Source organism: Sinocyclocheilus grahami, unplaced genomic scaffold (assembly GCF_001515645.1).
Source record: "Sinocyclocheilus grahami isolate Dianchi unplaced genomic scaffold, SAMN03320097.WGS_v1.1 scaffold41.1, whole genome shotgun sequence".
Lineage (NCBI taxonomy): Eukaryota > Metazoa > Chordata > Actinopteri > Cypriniformes > Cyprinidae > Sinocyclocheilus > Sinocyclocheilus grahami.
The window spans coordinates 1,011,832-1,032,955 of NW_015505220.1; the positions used below are offsets into that span (position 1 = coordinate 1,011,832).

Genomic DNA, 21,124 nt, shown 5'->3' on the forward strand with positions numbered 1-21,124 from the left:
TTGTCCTGAAATAACACCTTATTTCCAATCACTTCAGCATAAATGCATAAATCTATTGGCAGAGACAGACTGCTTTATAGACCGTGATCTTTAACCCCTGCATTCCTCACGCTCCATAAACACAAGAACATCAGATAAGAGCAATATACATGTTCATCACAACACTGTAAACAACAGAGACAGGACGAAGAGAGACAGCGTGAGCCCTAGTCAAATAAATAAATCATAATTAAAAAAAAAACTCCTTGACATACACCACAGCCACATTTCACCCAACTGAGAACTGCATGTCAGAAAAGATCGAACTTGTTTTATGTGCATTTTTGGAATCCTAGAAGAAAAATAAAAATCCCCATTCGGATTTTGGACTAGAGAACACACTGTAAAAAATGACCGTGAATTTAACGGTAAAAGACTGTAAAAATGCTACAGTAAAAACCTGCTAAATGGTTAACGGTAAATTCCCCTACTATATACGGTGAAAAACTGTATTGGACATTACATGTATTTGACATAAATTTTACGGTAGCATACCATTTTTGGAAGTGAAAAATACTGTATAATTTACAGTTAATAACCGTAAATTGACATTCCCAGAATTCCCTGCGTTACATTTCAAATTTGATGTTTTTTTGTTGAAATAACTATGTTTCTTCTTAGTTTTTTCTTATCAGTTTTGTATATTAGGGTTGTGTGTTACACCTAATGTTGTTAAATGAATGTTTATTGCATTATTTCAGTATAGTGTGTTACCATGATGGTGTTTAGCGTTTGTGTGAATGACACTGTGCACCTTCTATATATGTTATTATCTAAAAGCTGCTTGTGATGAGCTTTGGTTCATCATGTGACTTTCTCATCACCTCCTGCATTTGGTGGTTATCAGTGTATTACAAAGCTACAAAACAGATTTCAGTACTTCAATAGGTTGCTATATTAACATTATATCAGTTAATGAAATTACAGTATTTAACTGTAAATTTTTTGTTAAAACCATAAAACCTAAAACGTTGCTACCGTATTTTTTACGGTAAAATTCCGGCAACCACAGCTGCAGTTTTTTAACCGTAAATTTTACTGTTTTTTTTTTTAAAAGTGTAGGCATATGCGAGATCGTATACCATGCCGGGGATGTTGGCACCATATCCATTTTGAGGGCTGTGATTTTGGGCATCCCACGTGTCCATTGGAGTTTCCATCACCGCACCACCTTCAACCCGGCCACAGCCTCCCAGTCCATTACACAGCCTTTTCTGTGAAGTTCAAAAAGATTAACATGCATTAAACTATTTATAGCTTGATTATGCAAGAAGACGCCAGTGGAAGCAAATGTGGCTGTCATGCCATGGTGCACTCTGTTTCTATAAATCATAACAGCTATTTCCAGTGATGATCAGATGGGTTTATATATATGCACTAATAATAACTCATAACTCTTTTTGTAAAGGGCAACAGCCAGTGCAAATGCCACAGAAGGTCAAACAAATGCTATCAAAAGCAAACATACTAATGCATATTTAGCATGTTTTAACGCATTAATCAGGATATAGTAAATACAATTAAGTCCATTTAAGTTACCGACTGGTTGTGCCGCTGTTCCAGCTCTCCACTATGTCTTCTCTTATTCTGCATGGGATTTATGCAATCCATTGGTTATTTTACAGTCCTGAAGCCTGCAGAGCTTCACTTTAATTCTTGAACACTTGATGAATTAATGCAATCCGCCTTAAACTCCCATATGGATCAATATGCAAAGTCAAAACCCCATTGTATTAAGCAGTCAAAGGCGGGCACTTCTATCCACTGACCACTGAGATGTCTGTACAAGTATTATAAAAAATAAAACAAATAGACAATAATTCTAAACATGCCCGTTTTGACAAACAAAACAAAGCCGCAGTATTCCCGTGCGACTCTTCATGCCCTGCTTTTATTCCGTGTTATAAGTTCCTGTATCTTTCAAGATGAGTGACAGTTTCCCCCAACCAATCAGTGAACAGTACGGGCTAACGGAGGCGGGGTTACGTCAAATAGAGCATTATTATTTGAAGAGAGACCACTGAGCGCGAATGAGTCAGCCAATGTAATTTAAAGGAATAGTTCACCTCAAAATAAAAATGTATAATTTGCTCTCAGTATCACCCTTGTTGTACTTTTTACAACACTTGGAATTGTTAACCCAAGGTCATTCTTAACCGTACTGGTTATCTTGTTGCATGTTTCACAACACATTCGTAATACTTTTACAATGTTCATTTGTAAATTTAAAGTGTACACTGTAAAACTTTCCCCTGTAAATTTACAGTAAAATACTGGCAGCTGGGTTGCCAGACACATTCTGTATTTTTACAGAACCACAACTGTAAACAACATTTACAGTATTGTACTGTAATTGCCAGATACAGTATCTTGCTGTATTTTTATTTATTTTTTACAGTGTGTACTGTAAAACGTTTCCCTGTAAATGCATAATTATAAATTGTTTATAAATTGTAAATTATAATTATTAAAGTGAATGGGGACTGAGAAGTTACAAAATGACACAAAACTATCATACGATAGTAGTCCGTATCTGACTTTGTGCAATAATTCTAAGTAATAATACTACTAATAATAATACTAATAGCTGTTTCACCTGTTTCACTTCTGTTTCAGGTTTTATAACCGTTTCTTACTATGTGTCAGTAAGTTGGTGTATTTTAGCATGTGTGTTTGGCAGTGTTATTTTTTAGGATTACTGATAAACTACTGCCGTTTGATTTGTATTATTTGTATTTGTTATTTATTTTAATTTTAGTTAAATTATGTCTGAATTTATTATGTCTGTATAGGTCTTTTATTAAGTTTTTCTTGTATTTAATTTTAGTTATTTTAATACTTCAACAAACTAAATGGAAATGAAATAATACATATATTAAATTGATAAATGTGTGTATATATATATATATATATATATATTTTTTTTTTTTTTGAAGTGTCGAATAAATGACTAAATACATAAAATAAAATAATACAAATATTCAAACGAAAGATACAGCGCAGGATAGATGTAAGTACTAATTCAGGTTATTTGTTGCCACACACTGTAAAATGCACCTCTGAAAGATGGAAAAAAAGCGGAAAAGGTGGCTTAAAACGTAATATGTTGTGTATATAATTCAAATGTTTACATGTTTAAACAACGTTAGTGTTCGATGTTATCGTATATTGTTTAGTAATGCTTTGCTTCAGTACAGTGTCCTGATGGAGTGTTCGATGATCGCTTGGTAATGTCTGGCAGCATGGCGAACCTCACGGATGCGACATCACTGCAGCAGTTTGAGGAATTATTAAAAAATAACAGCAAGTAAGTGAATAATTCATTATTTGTCACGAAATACAATTAATTTCAAACAGACATTTAACACATATGCGCGGGAATAAATCGTTTATAGACTTTGTTTTGATCGAATAGAGTGACATAAACGATGGCCTGTACAGATAAACCCAGATAAATGTGATGCAAATCTATATCAACGAAGCATATTTAGATGACTTGATTTTGGTAGATTGTTTTAATGCTGCATTTAATTTCAGCTGTCTTTAATATCCTCGTTGCAAGTCTGCTCTTATCATTATTATGAATATTATTTGTCTTTCCTCATAATCAGACCTCTTTAGGCTGACTTTATGGTAGACACTGTGTACAATGAATCCTTCTGGACTTGATAGTCAATGTCAGTCAGTGCCCCTCATGTCAAAACTGAACTTGAGTGAGAATTTGACAATTTTTTTCAGCAAATAGTATGACTTTATTAATAATCACAGACCTACTATGCCTTTACTAGTCTACATCAACACCCGTCCCCAGTATGCTTCCACACTTTCAGTTTGGTTCTTCATTGAATACTGGTAAAGCCTGTTTATCTGGTATCATTGCAGAGGAGACTTAATGCAGTTATGAGCAGACAAATAATTAGATAATTAAATGATTCACTGTTGCAGTCTAGTGTTCATGATCTGAGCTGGTCTCAGTAAAGGAGTATGTTCAAACCTTAAAGGGATAGTTCATCCAAAAATGAAAATGTGATGTTTATCTGCTTACCCCCAGGGCATCCAAGATGTACGTGACTTTGTTTCTTCAGTAGAACACATATGATGATTTTTAACGTTTACCGTTGCAGTCTAGTGTTCAAACATGAAGTCTCATCTTTGTGTGAAGCACAACCCATAAATGCTCCTGATAAGTCTGCTTTAAGGCACTTTGGTTAAAAGCATAAGCTAAAAGATAATTTAGAAGTTATTCTTGTTTCTTTGATTGGTAATTACTTCTGTGGTATTTTTTTGTTCATTGTCTTTAATGTCATGTCAGATGATTAAAAAAAATGTAATTTTATCTACATTACAGTCTAGATTCACATTTAAATGAAACCTGTAACTCGGATCTACATGGATTTGCTTTAAATGTGTATTTCCCCAAGACAATCCTCCCTAACTCTGGATCTCAGAGTCTGTGAAAGCTCATCATTCCTACTCTGTCTTGTTCAGGTCCCTCACCGTTGTCCATTTCCATGCGCCATGGGCTCCGCAGTGTTCACAGATGAACGAAGTGATGGCAGAATTAGCCAAAGAGCACAAACACACCATGTTTGTGAAGGTAGGAGGACCACTGCCCCTCACAGCCATACTGGAAATCATTTCACCAATAACATTCATGCTTAATTTGTGCAAATTGTGGGTAAATGTCATTGTGACGTAGTTTCTGTATCTTTAGAAGAATTGGTTAAAAAGAAGGCTTGTTTCCAAAGAAGTTTCCCAAAGAATCCAATAGCCCCAAATCACACCAGTGGCTGCCCAGAAATGTACATATCTAGCTGAAACCAACTGTGTTTTGAATATAATATTTAGTTTCTCATTGCAAAGTAATTATTATTATTATTATTGATATCTGGCCAGTTTGCAGAAAGGCAAAGGACAGAAGTATTTGAATGAATTTATGATGGGTATATATATATACAGTGGGTACGGAAAGTATTCAGAAGTATTCATGGCCTTGTTTAGGGATCTGTGCCTTTGTGCATACGGACATCTGACTGCTGAGTAGTGATTGTGTTTTTCAGCAATAGTGTGCAACCTTAATTTACAGAGAAAAGAAGGTCAGGTAAAAATATGTAGATGGAAAAAATCCATAAAAGTGCATTTTTCTTTTTTTTTGTACTTGTTACTTTGCACTTTTTGTTAGAAATGTTTATTTACTATTTATTCAAGTTTAAGGTATCTAATATTTTGATACTTAATTTCCATGATCTATATATTCTTAAAAATGAAAAGTTTGTTGTCATTTGGAAGTGTGTAGGCCTTCTTGCATTATTATGCTGTTACATTATGATTATATATTCAGTGGCATAAAATGGTCTTTCAAAAATGATAATAATATCGCTTATCGCAATTATTTCTGGGGCAATATATCGCACAACAAAAAGTTGTTATCGTGACAGGCCTACATGCATGTATACATTTCAGAAAAATGTGTTATGTTTATATTAGTGGTGTCAAAATTAGCATGTTAACGCAGGTGATTAATTTTTTCAGAGTAACGCGTTAAAAATATTTAACGCAATTAGCGCAGGGACGGGGCTAGGGTTGGCCACCCCACTCACAACTGCTGCTTCTGTCACTTTCTCTCTTGACAAGAAGTGCATTTATTCAGTCACAGAACGACTGAGAACGGGAGATGTTTCAGATGCGCGCTCCACTTCGCTTTAGTGCCAGGCGCGAGTCAAGAGAGCGCAGAAACGGTACTGTGCTAGCAGCGCGTGCTCTTCAATTGCACGCACAAAGGCGCCGGCGTGCACTATAGCCTGTATCTTTTCATATCAAAGCGCAAAATAAACTACGTGCATGCAATGTCGTGGTCAGTTAAGTCATGAAGTTACCAAAAAAGCGATTAAAGCTGCCTTAAAACTGTGCATGCATGTAATATATTTTATATTTAAGAACATGACTCTGAAATAGTTTTCAAAACTGTCCTGGAGCAGCCCAGCACTGTCTCACTCATGTTACACACCCGATTCAACTCGTCAGCTCATTAGTAGAGACTTTAAGACCTGAAGTGGGTGAGAAAAGGTAAAGAGAGTTAAGAGAAAATATGATGTGTGTCAGATCCGCGTCACGTTCAGCAGTGGCAGCTCTTAAAGTAAAATTAATCGCGATTAAATTCAGAAAAATGTGCAGTTAATTAGTTATTTTTTTTTAATCGATTGACAGCACTAGTTTATATATTAAATATATTTATTTATAATATAAATTATATGAATATAAATATAGACATGTAAATATTTTAGAAATATGTACTGCATGTGTGTGTATTTATATATACATACTAAATATACACAGTACACACACATATATTATGCAAACAAAAACTTTTATTTTGGATGCGATTAATCACGATTAATCGTTTGACATCACTAATATATGTATGTATGTATGTATGTATGTATGTATGTATATATATATATATATATATATATATATGTGTGTGTATATATTTGTGTGTGTATTTAAACAACAAAAGTAATTCATTTTAACAATTAAATATGCTCCGATAATAATATTTAAGGTCACGTGGTGCATGCATAAATGATTAGAATTAAATAATAATTTGAAATAAACTGCATTGCATTTCCAGTTAATCTTTTTATTTTAACAGGTTTAAGATACGTTTTTTAACCAATTTTAACCTAATTAGAGTTTTCCTTTTTATGGAATATTGCAGTATTTATTATAAATATTTCCAATCCAATGATCCAATCAATTATAGATGAGCAAAATGAATTCCCATCCTACATTTTTCCCCCCATTTGAGAAACCATTTTACTGTTGTTTACTGTTTTATATGTTGTAAATTTGGGAAAAAGGGAAGAAAATATTGTGACTTTGCCTTCGACTTTTTTTTTTTTCAGAAATACATTTTTTCTGTAGTTATTTGGTATTTTGATTCTTATACGAACTTAAAAATGATTACATTTTTTTTATTTGTATTAAATTCTTTCTCTTATCCCAAATTAATGCAGTGAAATAACTATGTGTAAACCATTCCTAAAAAGTGCACAGTACTGTGGCACAGAAAAAATTCTGTTTGTTTGATCGTCTAAACCAGTGACATACCAGTAATGGCTCAACCAGTGGTGTGGAACTCTCTGTTTGTTTGACCGTTCGCAGATGTTCCTGTGTGCACTGGGCTCTAAATGATGGTGAAACGGCTCTAGCTCCAGTAACGCAGATCCAGCTGCTCTCCTCCCTCAGCTCCATCTCCCAGTGGAGCGCAGTGAAATGCCTCAGGCTCTGAATGACTTTACCTTCCTCATAGCCTTAAACCGGCAGAGAGAAATATTTCCTTCTGTGTTAAGGGTTAATACTGCCTTTCATCACACAGTCAGCAGAGCAGAAGAGTTCTTCAAGCAACAATTGCCCTTTTATAATCTATATGAAATAAATAGTTGAATTCCTTAGAATAAAATTGGATCATTTTTCTTTGTTTTTAATAGTAAATGTTGGTTTTTAGTTCTTTTAAGCAATTCATTTTTAGGTACAGTTTATGCATCCACAAAATAAATGTCAATCATTATTAAATGATGATCAAATTCAACATGAAGTGTGTCCAAACGTTTGACTGTCATCATTTTACATGTTATAGCTGAGGCAGTGGAGTTTAGATTTGTAGTGTTAGTTTTCAATTTCATGTGAAATGTTTGTTCGTGTTTTAAATGGGGTTTTTGCAGCCAGATAAACTGTCAGCCCACATGTTATGTTTGACATGTTGATGTTTGTGATGTTTTATTAATGTGAATTATAAAGAATCATTAGTACAGTAGTTCTCTCTCTCTGTGTTTTTAGCTGGAGGCAGAGGCAGTCCCGGAGGTTTCTGAGAAGTATGAGATCACTTCAGTTCCCACCTTCCTCTTCTTCAAGGTAAAACTTCCACATTTGACTTCAGCTATGCTCAGATTTACCTAAAATTCTAGTAAAAATATATGTGTTTTTTTTACATAATAAAGGCAATGTTGTTACTTTTTACAGAGTGGGAGGTTAGTTCAATCACAAATAGGAAAAATAGATATATATGACTCAACATGATTTAAACCTTTTAAAAGTTTGGGACAGATAAGGCTTTTTAAATGTTTTTGAAAGAAGTGTCCTGTGCTCACAAAAACTGAGTTTATTTGATCATAAATACAGTGAAACTGAACTATTGTGAAATATTACCACAATAAAAAAAAAAAAAAAAAGGTTTCTATTTGAATATAATTTAAAATGTAATTTATTCTTGTGATGCAAAGCTGAATTTTCAGCATCATAGCACCAGTCTTCAGTGTCACATGATCCTTCAGAAATCATTCTAATATGCTGATTTGCTGCTAAGGAAACATTTCTTCTTATTATTATTAATGTTGAAAACAGTTGTGCTACTTAAAACCATGATACTTTTTTTCATTTGTATTTTTTGACAAGTAGAAGGTTAGAAAAGAACACCACTGAAGTTTAAATCTTTTGATCATTTTAATGCAATTGGATAGATAGTGTATTTTTACCTTGGGCAATTTCATTTTCTTGCTCTGATTTTCTTGCAGAATGTTACGTTCAATAGACGATAAACTATCTACAGCATTAGTGGCATAATTTTAATTAACACAAAAAAATAATTTGACTCTCTGAGGTTTTATAAGCAGAAATGTGAAGCATATTTTAGAAGTAATTGCATGAATTATTTAGCTAAGCATTTACTTGTTTTATTAATTTGTACTTTTTACTATTTTGCTATTACTCAGAAATAAACCTCGTTACAGAAGTAACATTCAAAGAGCGAACTTGAATCATGAAATGGCTTTCACAAAACATTCAAAGTGACTTATGTACAAATGAAACTATTTTGTATATAAAAATGGTGAATTGTATAACTTATATATAGCTTTATAATTGATTATTATAATTTGAATTTGATCGGATTGTGAATGTTAGGTTATAATATCATTGGTTAGTATTAGTTTTCCCCGCCCACACAGCCTTAATTACATCAGCAGAAAAGTTGTTTCAGAGGCAGAAAAAGTTAAAACATTTGAATAAAAGATTGTGAAAATAAAAGCGTACTTTGTTTTAGAATAATGTGCACTTAAGAACCGTGCAGAATACATTTAAGACCAGCAAAATGTATTAAAAAGTTATTGAGTCCGTTTTAATTTCCCATTTTCTCCTTTTTATATAGTATGAAGTTCACTACTACACTGTGTTCTTTATGTTTCGTAAAGCATGCTGATCTATGCCAGATTGCGTTTTTCTGTACACACTTTTTATTTATGTTAGGTGTGCTGCGATAGTGTTTTGTGTTTATTTAGCAGAGGGAGGCGAGGTTAGAAAAAGTCTTTTGGGAAGGTTGAGTTTAACGATCAAGTAATGTGAGCTGCAAAATCTCCTCGTGTTAGAATCAAGCAACTGAGAAATAATCGGAGGTTAAACAAACACACGGCTTGGCAAGACTTTCCCTCTCTCGGCGTAACATGTCAAAGAACCAGGAGAGCCTGCGGCCTGTTTTCTCTCTCTCCCTGCAAACAATCTAAACAAACTGGCAAGCATCCTAAAAAATTAATGCTGTTTTTTTCCTCCCTCTCAATCTATCACTACTCACACTTGAGTGTTTTTATTTATTTATTTGTTTACCGACAACCCTTAGGGCGGTGAGAAGATTGACAGGTTGGATGGTGCGCATGCCCCTGAGCTGACCAATAAGGTGCAGCGGCTGGGGTCCGGTGGGGGCGGGGCTGCCAGGGCGGGGGACGTCCCTAAAGAGGATCTCAACGAGAGACTGAAGAGGCTGATCAACGCCGCACCCTGCATGCTCTTCATGAAGGGATCGCCCCAGGAGCCTCGCTGTGGTAAACACACACGTATACACTCACTCGCATAAATTAGGGTGAGAATGTAGTTGTTTAAAACTCAAATCATCAAATCTTTATTTATAAAGACAGCGCCTATTTGAAAATGTGCTTCGCTGATTTCGGAGACGTGAGCTCCACGCGATCAGCGGGCGCACAGTGCTCCTGTATCTCAACGAGAGCAGCCTCAGCTCAGCTAGTCCTTCTGACATTTGCCGCTGGCTCTGATGACTCTGTGGTTAAGCGTAAGATGTAATTCGTTTTGGGTAAATCTAACAGGTAATCTTTGGTCTTTATTTTATTCATCTATTAATATGTTAAAATGAAAATTAAAAGAATTCTGTTTGATATAATATTTAGTTTCATTGTAATGTATGTACGTTCCCTGAACTACATTTCTGCGGCTATTAATATGTTTAAATGAAACCGAAAAGGGGCAGTGGTGTTTGATATCATATTTCATCTTATTGTAAATACAGTGAGGAAAATTGCAGTAGCCAAGGTGAGCTGACTGACGTTATCAAGTACGCTGCTGTTTGCAGAATTACCGGACTTGTGAAGTCCCGTCCGCGGGAGTGTGTCGAACTTGCGAAGTCTGAATTACTGAGGATGCAAGTCCAAAATTTGCGTACTTTGTATTGAGAAACGCACGCAGACCTACGTCACCAGACTATTTGCCTAATCTTCTCTGTACTTTAGACCTCGATGGGAACGCAGACAGCAACAGGTCAGGAGAAAAAAAAGTTCCTGGGACAAATTGTTCCAGGCAATTTCGGTGGATAAGGAGTTAAAGATGCTGTGGCACAATGCAGCGTGCGTTCAGTTACATTTTTGTCATGTTGCATCACTACTTTCACAACTTTATGCATGTTTTGTGTTGTGTGTATGGCAGGGATTCCCAAACTTATTTATTTTGAAAAGACCAGCTGAGATTTTAAGTTAATATTTTAATAGTTTAATGCACATTTGCATGTTCGTGGTTCTCTGATGTTATTTAATGGTCACATGACATGCAGGTAAACAAATAAATCAAAAAATAAATAAAATATTAAATTTACATTCATCCTTTTTTTTATCCAAAGTGACTTGCATTCAAGGTATACATTTTATGAGTTCATTAATTCCCTGGGAATCGAACTCATGACCTTGTCGTTGCTAACACCATGCTCTGGTTGAGCTGCACCACATTTATTCATTTATTGACAAATTTTTATTATTTAATTATTAGCTTTTCTGCAACTTAAAAGCACTTTTTTGGAAGTTTAGTTGGGTAAACCTCTATAGCGGTGAACGGAAACTACAACAAATGTAATTGTGTTCCCATTCTCTCTAATAGCAATAGAAAAAAAATCCAGCCATTGCATTAGAAACACACACTCAGTGGAACTAGTTTTCTTTAAATTAATGTATAATACAAAGTAGGGATGTGCAATTAATCTCATGCGATTGTCATGCGCATCTCATCAGTAAAGCCGGTTCCGTGATTAGTAGTAAATCACAATCACCTGCTTTCAGATGGAGCATTTTAGCTGGTAGTCATCCATATAAACAGAACTGCTATTTAAAATTCAGAAATCAGGAAATTTTGTTCCAGCTTTCTGTCGTGTTGCCCAATATTGCGTAGTATCTATAAATGGACAAATGAGTAATTATGATTGCAGATTTTACTTGAAATGTTACTCATTGTGTGACTAAAAACAGAGAAAAAAATAATAAACAACTTTTGTTGTCAGTGTAGCAGGGTGATTAAACTTAAACTAAAACCATAAAAAAATGTTAATTGGAAAATATATATATATATATTTAAAAAAAACTTTTATTTCAGCTACTTGCCAAGACAACATTTCTTATAGTAATTTAGTTTAACATGAGGTACTATAATAATAATAATAATAATAATAATTATTATTATTATTATTATTAATAACAATTAATACTATAATACAATACTATACAAACCAAAAAAATGTAAAATGGACAAAAAGCACAACATAACTAAAACTTTAACTGATATTAAAATAAAAATTGTAATATACACTAGTCAACATTTGAAGTGGATCAAAACCTGAAATTTGAAGTGAAACAAAACCTGAACCAAAAATGTTATGAACTTTTTTGATCCACTTCAAATGCTAACTACTGTGTGTGTATATATATATATATATATACCAAACTTTAAAACAAGTGCAAGCAAACACCAAACAAAGTAGACTAATTAAAAAAATTGCAATGATAAATGGCACTTTTTGTTGTTGTAGTGACATTAAAAATATGAATAGGTTTATTTACTTTATTAGTTTTATAAAAGAAAAAAAATGTAATAGTTTTATAAAAGAATTTCAGTTTCTTCCTTTAAAGCTATTAAAAAGCACACAAGCAAACTAAACAGTGAACTTTTAGTTTAATAATAAAATACATTAATTTAAAATTTGCAGTGACAAATGAAAACATTTGTTGTGATTGTATTGACATTAAATATATAATATAGTTAATAATTTAATTAAACATTTGTAGTTTCTTCAGAGCCATTAAATAAGTGCAAGTTAATAAAAAGCACACATACTAAACAGAGTTACTGCTGTAATGATATTCTTTTTAACCTTAACCTAACGCATTTTTTGTTGCGTTATTTGCAGGTTTTAGTCGTCAGACTGTTCAGATTTTGAAGGACCACAATGTACAGTACAGCAGTTTTGACATTCTCTCGGATGAAGAGGTCAGACAGGGAATCAAGACCTACTCCAACTGGCCCACTTATCCGCAAGTCTACGTCAACGGAGAACTCATCGGAGGACTGGACATCGTAAAGGTACGAGATACAAGAAGAAACTTTAACAATATTGATCGCGTTCAATGAAAATCGGTGCATAGCAGTGTTTTTTTTTGTTTTTAGATATTTCCCTATTTTTCCAAACACAGATTTCTTCATCGCTTGATCTTGTGCATTTTATCCCATGCGTATTATCGTAAGAGTTCATGTTTCAGGACTTTTGACGGCGTGTGTGTTCTCAGCTAGCTGTTATAATTTCTTCATCGCTTGATCTTGTGCATTTTATCCCATGTGTAGCATTTGGACCAATCAGACACACAACTTTTTGTTATATTTAACAAATAATATCGAACTCCCCATCACCTAACCAAATGGGTGTGTGTTCTCAGCTAGCTGTTATTAGCTGTATGTTGCTCTACATTCCCAGCGAGCTCATACTGCTTAAAGCAAGCAGAGCACTCCTGCTGAGAGAGGAGGGCTAGATTAGCCAGCATCCATCCTCTTCCCCCTCTCTCTCTTCTCTCAAGAGTCTTAGAGGCCCTTCCTCATTAAGATAGTGAATTTACCTTTACAGCAAGGTAAAACATCTCAGCAGGGAGCTGTTAGTTATGAAAGTAGAGTATGTATGTGTGAGTCGAGTTCAAAGCGAATTCGGATTCAGAGATATTTTATATCCTCCACAGGAGCTGGTTGAATCGGGAGAACTTGAGAATACTTTCCCCAAAAGCGTCTCACTGGAAAACAGGTAAAGACAGATACACGCTCGCTCAAACTCCCCCTCTGTACGACTGGACTTTTCTAAACATTCTCTCTTCTGACAGGCTGAAATCTCTAATCAGTAAATCACCCGTCATGCTCTTCATGAAAGGCAATAAAGAGGTGAGTGAACTTAAATACTCTTTTTCTCTCTCATGTTTGTTTTTTTTTCTTCTCCTGAAACGCAGTTTAAAAGAGTGAGGAGAAAGCAGGGGATGTTAAAGGGATAAATCACCCCCAAAAATGCTGTTTTATTTATTCAACCTCATGTTATTACAAATCCATATGCTGTTATTTTTTCTAACGGAGCACTTTTTCATTCAATAACTTCATAGTGACCATGTCTGTCTTGCTCCAAACATACAGAATTTCTTTTTTTTATTTCAAGTCAGCTTTGTTTGTAAAGAACAGACCCAATTTTAAAGAGTCGCTTCTCAGTTTTAGTTAAAGGGGTCATATGATGTTGCTAAAAAGAACATTATTTAGTGTATTTGGTGTAATGAAATGTGTTTATGCAGTTTAAGGTTAAAAAAACCACATTATTTTCCACATACTGTACATTATTGTTTCTCCTCTATGCCCCACCTTTCTGGAACGCGTCGATTTTTACAAAGCTCATCGGTCTGAAAAGCGAGGTGTGCTCTGATTGACCAGCTATCCAGTGCGTTGTGATTGGCCGAATGTCTTTTTACGCGTTGCATTGCATCGCGCCGCGTAAACTTAAAACCATGTCTGCATTTGTGATCGGAGAAATGACAAACTACATACAAACACTGCTCAAAACTCGTGTTTTGAATCATCAGTGGCAAATTCTTTATATATAAAAAAAACTTACTTACAGTCTGTGAGTCAGAACTGCCGGCATTGTAGTCTACTCTACCAGGATCAGGAAACAGCCCTCCATAAAATGCGCTGCTCTCATCTGAATATTTGGGTTGAAGTGTTCTGGAACAGTGTTGTAAATACAACTTAACCACTGATTTGTAGTCGTGTCCTCTTTTGGAAGGCCAAGCAAAGTAGTTTCGCTTTCACAATGAAACATAGTGTCACACACGGCGAGCTAGAGTGAGCGGAGGCCGGCTTGAGTGAGCGGCGGCGGGCGGGCTTGTGGCAACCACATGTGACGACTTCGGGCTGGACTCCGCTTCGTCCACGGTGAAAGCCAATCCGGCAATTGACAGTGCGAAGTTGATGTATTTCCTCAGCGACCAGCATGGATCAGAAAGGAAAAATTTAAATCGCATCATATGACCCCTTTAATCTAAGTAGTTTAATCTAAGCAGCATGGCTGGTTAGCATGGGTCAACTAGCTGGTAGATGTCTTAAAGGGGTCATATGATGCAATTTCAATTTTTCCTTTCTCTTTGGAGTGTTACACGCTCTTGGTGCATAAAGAAGATCTGTAAAGTTGCAAAGACTAAAGTCTCAAATCCAAAGAGATAATCATCACAGTATGGTAGGGGAGTAACATTTCCGTCTCACGCTTGAGGTATTCGGCCAATCACAATGCACTGGATAGCTGGCCAATCACAGCACACCTCGCTTTTTCAGACCGATGAGCTTTGTAAAACTCGATGTGTTTCAAAAAGTGGGAGCATAGAGGAGAAACAATAATGTACAGTATGTGGAAAATAATGTGTTTTTTTTACTTTAAACTGCATAAACACATTTCATTACACCAAATACACCAAATAATGTTCTTTTTAGCAGCATCATATGACCCCTTTAACTACACCATTCAGCTGACAAAAATCATTCGTTCTTCTTTATACATTGAAAGCCATCCAAAAGTAACAATATGTTCAACTAAATTAAAGATTTATTTTATTTGCATTTATTTAGCAAATATCATATACATTTTTATTATTATTATTATTATTATTATTATTCAGTGTTATTTTAGTTTTATGTTTTTTATTAATATTTTATATATTTTATTTTAATATTTTGGATTAGCTTTTATTTTTATAAATTGAGTTTTCATTCAAATTTGTTTAATCTTTTATATACTTTTTAGTTTTATTGTAGTGATTTTTAGTGCTTCAACTAGTTGCCAAACCGACTTTTTTTTTTCAGCTGATAATAACAGCACTGTTATTGTTATAAGAATAATTTAATATAAATTTTAAAATGATTAATGTAAAATAATTTATTTTAAACCATTATAAAGTAACACTGCATGAACATTTTGCTAAATTTCTTCATTTGTTTTCCACTGAAGAGAACATGTAATAATTTGATTGTTTCATAGTATATGTATTGATAAATTATTATAATTTTTAAATATTATTTTAGAAAAGGATGAAGTAATATTGCTGTGCAAAAGTCTGCCTTTGTGTTCCACTGAAGAAGAAAAAGTCATGTGGGTTTGAAATGACATAAAGGTGAGTAAATAATTACAGAAAGATCTTTTTTGAGTCAACTTTTCCTTTTAACGTACAGTAAAAGAAACCATGCAGTGGTTAAACGCTGCTGGAAATCGATGTCAGGGGGCTCCGGCACTGATAGAGCTGCGTTCTCTTTCTTTAATGGAGGAGAAAGACCCCTCACCTCTCTCCTCATAACTGTATTGATCTTTAACACTCACACATGAAAGACATTCTTTGCAGTAGTTTAAAGTCTTTCCCCTCGAGACTGACTGGCTTCTCTCTGTGTCTCTCGATTTTATTACCTCCTCTTTTTCCCTTAGTTATTGAGACACACTTCAGAATATCCTTTGTAGGTGGTTGTAGTTGTAAGTTTCTAAATGCAAGTTTGGTTCTGTGCTGGTTTGGGCCCAGAGGAGCCGCTCGTATCTTATTTACTCTGTTCTTTGAGCTTCTCCAGTAGTCTGCGTGTGTTTTGGTGGAGTTAAAACTTGCTTCCTCTGATTGGCTTTCAAGCGCAGGGTTTCGCTTCACTGCAGCCTTTCATGATGTGGAAGATGTTCTAGCGTTTTCACCCTCTTAACTCGTGTCTTTGTGAATACTCAGGCTGCCAAATGTGGATTCAGCCGTCAGATACTTGAAATAATGAACAGCACGGGGTGAGAGACTTTTACGATTCTACACGTACAGTGTCATTTAAGCTCTTTTTGGAGAACGTTCTTAACGTGAGTTATGAATAACTGAAAGACTAAATGTATGTTATTAAAGTAACATGTGTTTCGTTAACATTTCAGAGTTGAGTACGGAACGTTTGACATATTGGGAGATGAAGAGGTGAGAGTTGCTTCAGTTTTAAGTTCCAAAACCTAGTGAGCTCCTTACAAACTGAGAACTGAATAATTAAATAACAATTAAGCAATCATGTTTAGAATGCAATTTTATTTTTACTAAATGAATGTCCCTAAATAAATTCTGTTTCTGTGTTTTTAGCCAAAACATGCACTTCTGATTGTTTCCACAGGTTAGACAAGGACTCAAGACGTACTCCAACTGGCCGACGTACCCACAGCTGTATGTTAAAGGGGAACTAATCGGAGGCCTGGACATAGTCAAGGTGAAATGCATAAAAGTGTTTAACATGAATCCTCTTACTAAGATGATAAAGATACATTTAGAGTTTGGCACTACAAACAGCATTGCATTTATAATGCTTCATTTGTAACGAATGTAAATAATTCTAGACTTCAGGAAAATAGTCATTATTAAAACAATGAGCCTCAAGAAGCCGTGGTTTACAGTGAGTTTATAACAGCTAAGGGGCGTTTTTAGGCACGACGCGAAGCCCCCTTAGCTGTTATAAATTCACTGTAAACCACGGCTTCTTGGGGCTCATTGCTTTAATAAAACGGTTATTGCATATACGTAGTAAGGTTTCACAGAATAAAACAGAGCAAATAAAGTGTAATGATATAAATAAATAGAGTATTCTTCCACCAAACAATGTAGTTCCTCAGAAACGGTTATGGTTCCAACAAAGTGGTTTCCGAGCACACAGAAGTAAACAAAGGTGTGTGTTTGTAGTGTAATTTACAACAGCTTCAAACGCGGCTCAACCAATCAGAATCAAGGACCGGAACTCTCTGTTTTATAAAGTGTTTTTTCAGATTGCTTTCATTGGTAAAGAGATTTAAAGGCACAATATGTAAGATTTGTTTTATTAAAATATCCAAAAACCACTAGAACAGTGTTATATATTTTGCTGGCTTGTGTACTTACATTATCCCAAATGTTTCGAAGAATGTTTAAATCCAGAGAAATAAGCTATTTTAACTAGTGACACGGACCATCTTTGTGTCGCCTGCCAATGACGTCATAACCAGGGTTTGAAATTAACACCCGCCAAATGCGGGTAAAAATCAGCTGTGGTGGGTAACGCTGTCAAATCACTAGCCAGTTTGGTGGGTTACTTTTCGTAAGTTATGTTCACTCATTAATTTCTTTGGGAAGTTCATGCAAGCCAAATCTGCGCAGGTTTAGCGCAAATACTGAACTCGTGAGACATCATGACATTATCGAGTAGCCTATATTGCAAAAACCAAACAAAACACACCTAAGTTAAAAAGTGCGCGCATACGTGACGTGATGTAGTCTGGTTAGACTAACTTTGTGCTGTGCGCATTTAGAGTGCATTCTTTCATTGCATGAGTCAGTCTGTTAATATGCATTACGAATGATCACATAATTCAAGATAAGGGGGTTGGAAAATGTATATATGTATATCAATTCATATAGTTAATATCACACGAAGAGTGCCGTTTTAAAAAAAAAAAATCAGCATGTGACAAACGTGATATTGATTTTATACAACAGTTCAATAAACAATAATTTAATATCAAGAGACACCATATTGGCTGTTTTTGCGTTATTTCGCCAACAGAAAACATTCCAAACACAGCGCTGTTTTGCATCTCTGAGCAAAATCAACCGTTTAAATGATTCGGTTCATTCGCAATGACTCACTTAACAGTGTCTTGCTGCCATCTACTGGCGGATTTAATTTCACATTTAAAGTATCTTTTAATTTTTTAAATAATTTAAATATCACTATTCAACATTTCATGTTTAAAACATCAAAACATTATTTATGCATTTGTAACTGCAGGTTAAAGCATCCCATGTCCCTCTAAGCTGCATTAACATGTGTAAATACATCTAAATGCCACTTCATATTCAACTTCTGCAAAGATTAATTTTATTGATACTGATTTCATTTGTTTAGTAACAGCCTAAATGTAGTATTGTTATAATTGCCTGATTAAATGTAAGAAATTGACTCAAAAGATGATGCACACTTTTAGTAAAAATGGCTTTATAAAGGTAAAAATAAATCTAAACTTATTGGAAAATATTAATTTCTATCACTGCTGTGAACTGACCACACAGAATATGAAGAATATCAAAAACTTTAGGAGTCAGCTGTCCACGGTATCCTTAAGATATCAGCACAATAACACACTCAGCAAAATATTGTCTAATTATCTTTATCAATAAAATCCCAGAAAATATTGAGATTTTTTTTTTTGTCAATATCGCACACCCTTAGTACCGACACAAAATGATTTGCAACAGTCGCTTTGTCATGTAGACAGCCTCAAGCTGTTGGTTTATTTCTTTATTTTTTTGGCTGGTAGAAGTTATGAATGGCCAGTAACTTAAAAATGTAGTAGCCAAATTGGCTGGTGAGTAAAAAAGTTAATTTCAATCCCTGGTCATGACCCCTCGATTTCCGGTTTTGTTTTGTAGAAAACATGTAAACACCAAAGACGCTTTAATATGTGGTGCGGTTTAATAGACCGGTGACGACCGCACAGAGTAGCATTATAACAGAACTTTCAAATGTATCTAGTATGATAAAACAGCGCTGCTTTACCCCACATACTCACGACCGTAAGGAGCGGAAGCGGTCGACTGTGGCGTAATAAAAGCGCCGCTGCTTTCTAGCAGTGTGTCACGCTCTTTCAGCGGCCTCGTTTCACTTCGAGGACTTTCAGCCTCACCCTGCTTCATACTACGACGTTAATAAATCATTAGCTCATCCATAAACATGATTTCTGCCCGAGTCCCGTCGGATTGCATCGGCTGTGAGGATGAAGACTACAACTCCCATGATTCCACACTCAGTCACGGCATCATCAAACTACGCCTTTGTCTATTTGTTTATTTTGAATACGCACCCTCCAGTGGCGAAGATTACGTATTGTGCCTTTAAAGAGCAAATCTAAATCTGATATACACTACCATTCAAAAGTTTGGGGTCGATATGTTTTTTAAATAAACATGCTCTGCAAGAGTTAATTTCAATCCCTGGTCATGACCCCTCGATTTCCGGTTTTGTTTTGTAGAAAACATGTAAACACCAAAGACGCTTTAATATGTGGTGCGGTTTAATAGACCGGTGACGACCGCACAGAGTAGCATTATAACAGAACTTTCAAATGTATCTAGTATGATAAAACAGCGCTGCTTTACCCCACATACTCACGACCGTAAGGAGCGGAAGCGGTCGACTGTGGCGTAATAAAAGCGCCGCTGCTTTCTAGCAGTGTGTCACGCTCTTTCAGCGGCCTCGTTTCACTTCGAGGACTTTCAGCCTCACCCTGCTTCATACTACGACGTTAATAAATCATTAGCTCATCCATAAACATGATTTCTGCCCGAGTCCCGTCGGATTGCATCGGCTGTGAGGATGAAGACTACAACTCCCATGATTCCACACTCAGTCACGGCATCATCAAACTACGCCTTTGTCTATTTGTTTATTTTGAATACGCACCCTCCAGTGGCGAAGATTACGTATTGTGCCTTTAAAGAGCAAATCTAAATCTGATATACACTACCATTCAAAAGTTTGGGGTCGATATGTTTTTTAAATAAACATGCTCTGCAAGGTTGCATTTATTTGATCAAAAATACAGTAAAATAATAGTGTTTTCTGTTTGAATATTTATTAAAATGTAATTTATTCTTGTGATGGCAAAGCTGAATTTTCAGCAGCCAGGGGTGAAAAGTGTTGAAAACAGTTCTGCTGCCTAATATTTTCTGTGGAAACCATGATGCAAGATATTTTGATGAATAGAAAGTTCAGTAAAACCTCATTTATTTGAAATGGAAAACTTTTGTAACATTATATATGGCTTTACTGTCACTTGTGATCAATATAATGCATCCTTGCTGATTAAAAAAAACTTTTGAACTGCAGTGTAAGAGAGCTATATCATCTGCCTGTAGAGATGTACTGCAGTTGGTGTTTTACTCCAGCAGAGGGCAGATGCAGCTCTACAACTAACAGGCAGTATGAAGTGAGCCAGTGCTGTCAGAACCATCTCTGAACCTGAATGTACAAAAGATGAATTGTAGTTGATGAACTGTGAAGGTGTTTCATAATGGAAGGGGAATGTTTATATTGTTAAACAGGAGCTGAAAGAGAACGGCGAGCTGGCATCTGTGTTGAAAGGAGAAAACTAAACTACTCCAGCACTGAAGAACATGTGGATCACATTGCCGGGTTGCCTGTATCCTGCACACTTAACCTCAGGAATGGAGTACTCGGATTAGACTTATCCCATCCAATTTAGCGTTTTTTTTAGAAAATGACTACATTTCAAAAACATTGTCGATCCTCTGCTGTAAATCCAATAAAGCCAATTCTGTGATCTGTTTTTGTTGTACTGACATATTTTAGATCTTGTTTATACCTGGTACTTACATCCGTCTTTGGTGACCTGATTACAAGTGGTCAACCGAGATTTAAAATGTACACT

General features: G+C 35.3%; 1 protein-coding gene across 1 annotated transcript; it reads left to right on the plus strand.

The window, feature by feature from the left end:
- The first annotated feature begins 3,231 nt into the window (after positions 1 to 3,231).
- On the plus strand, positions 3,232 to 21,021 carry LOC107582180 (glutaredoxin 3). The gene is made up of 11 exons (XM_016267926.1): positions 3,232 to 3,346; positions 4,528 to 4,636; positions 7,879 to 7,953; positions 9,710 to 9,911; positions 12,548 to 12,720; positions 13,365 to 13,426; positions 13,503 to 13,560; positions 16,410 to 16,462; positions 16,598 to 16,637; positions 16,825 to 16,917; positions 20,778 to 21,021. Exons 1-11 carry the CDS (start codon positions 3,270 to 3,272, stop codon positions 20,826 to 20,828), a joined length of 993 nt encoding a protein of 330 aa, XP_016123412.1. The 5' UTR covers positions 3,232 to 3,269; the 3' UTR covers positions 20,829 to 21,021.
- Positions 21,022 to 21,124: the final 103 nt, after the last annotated feature.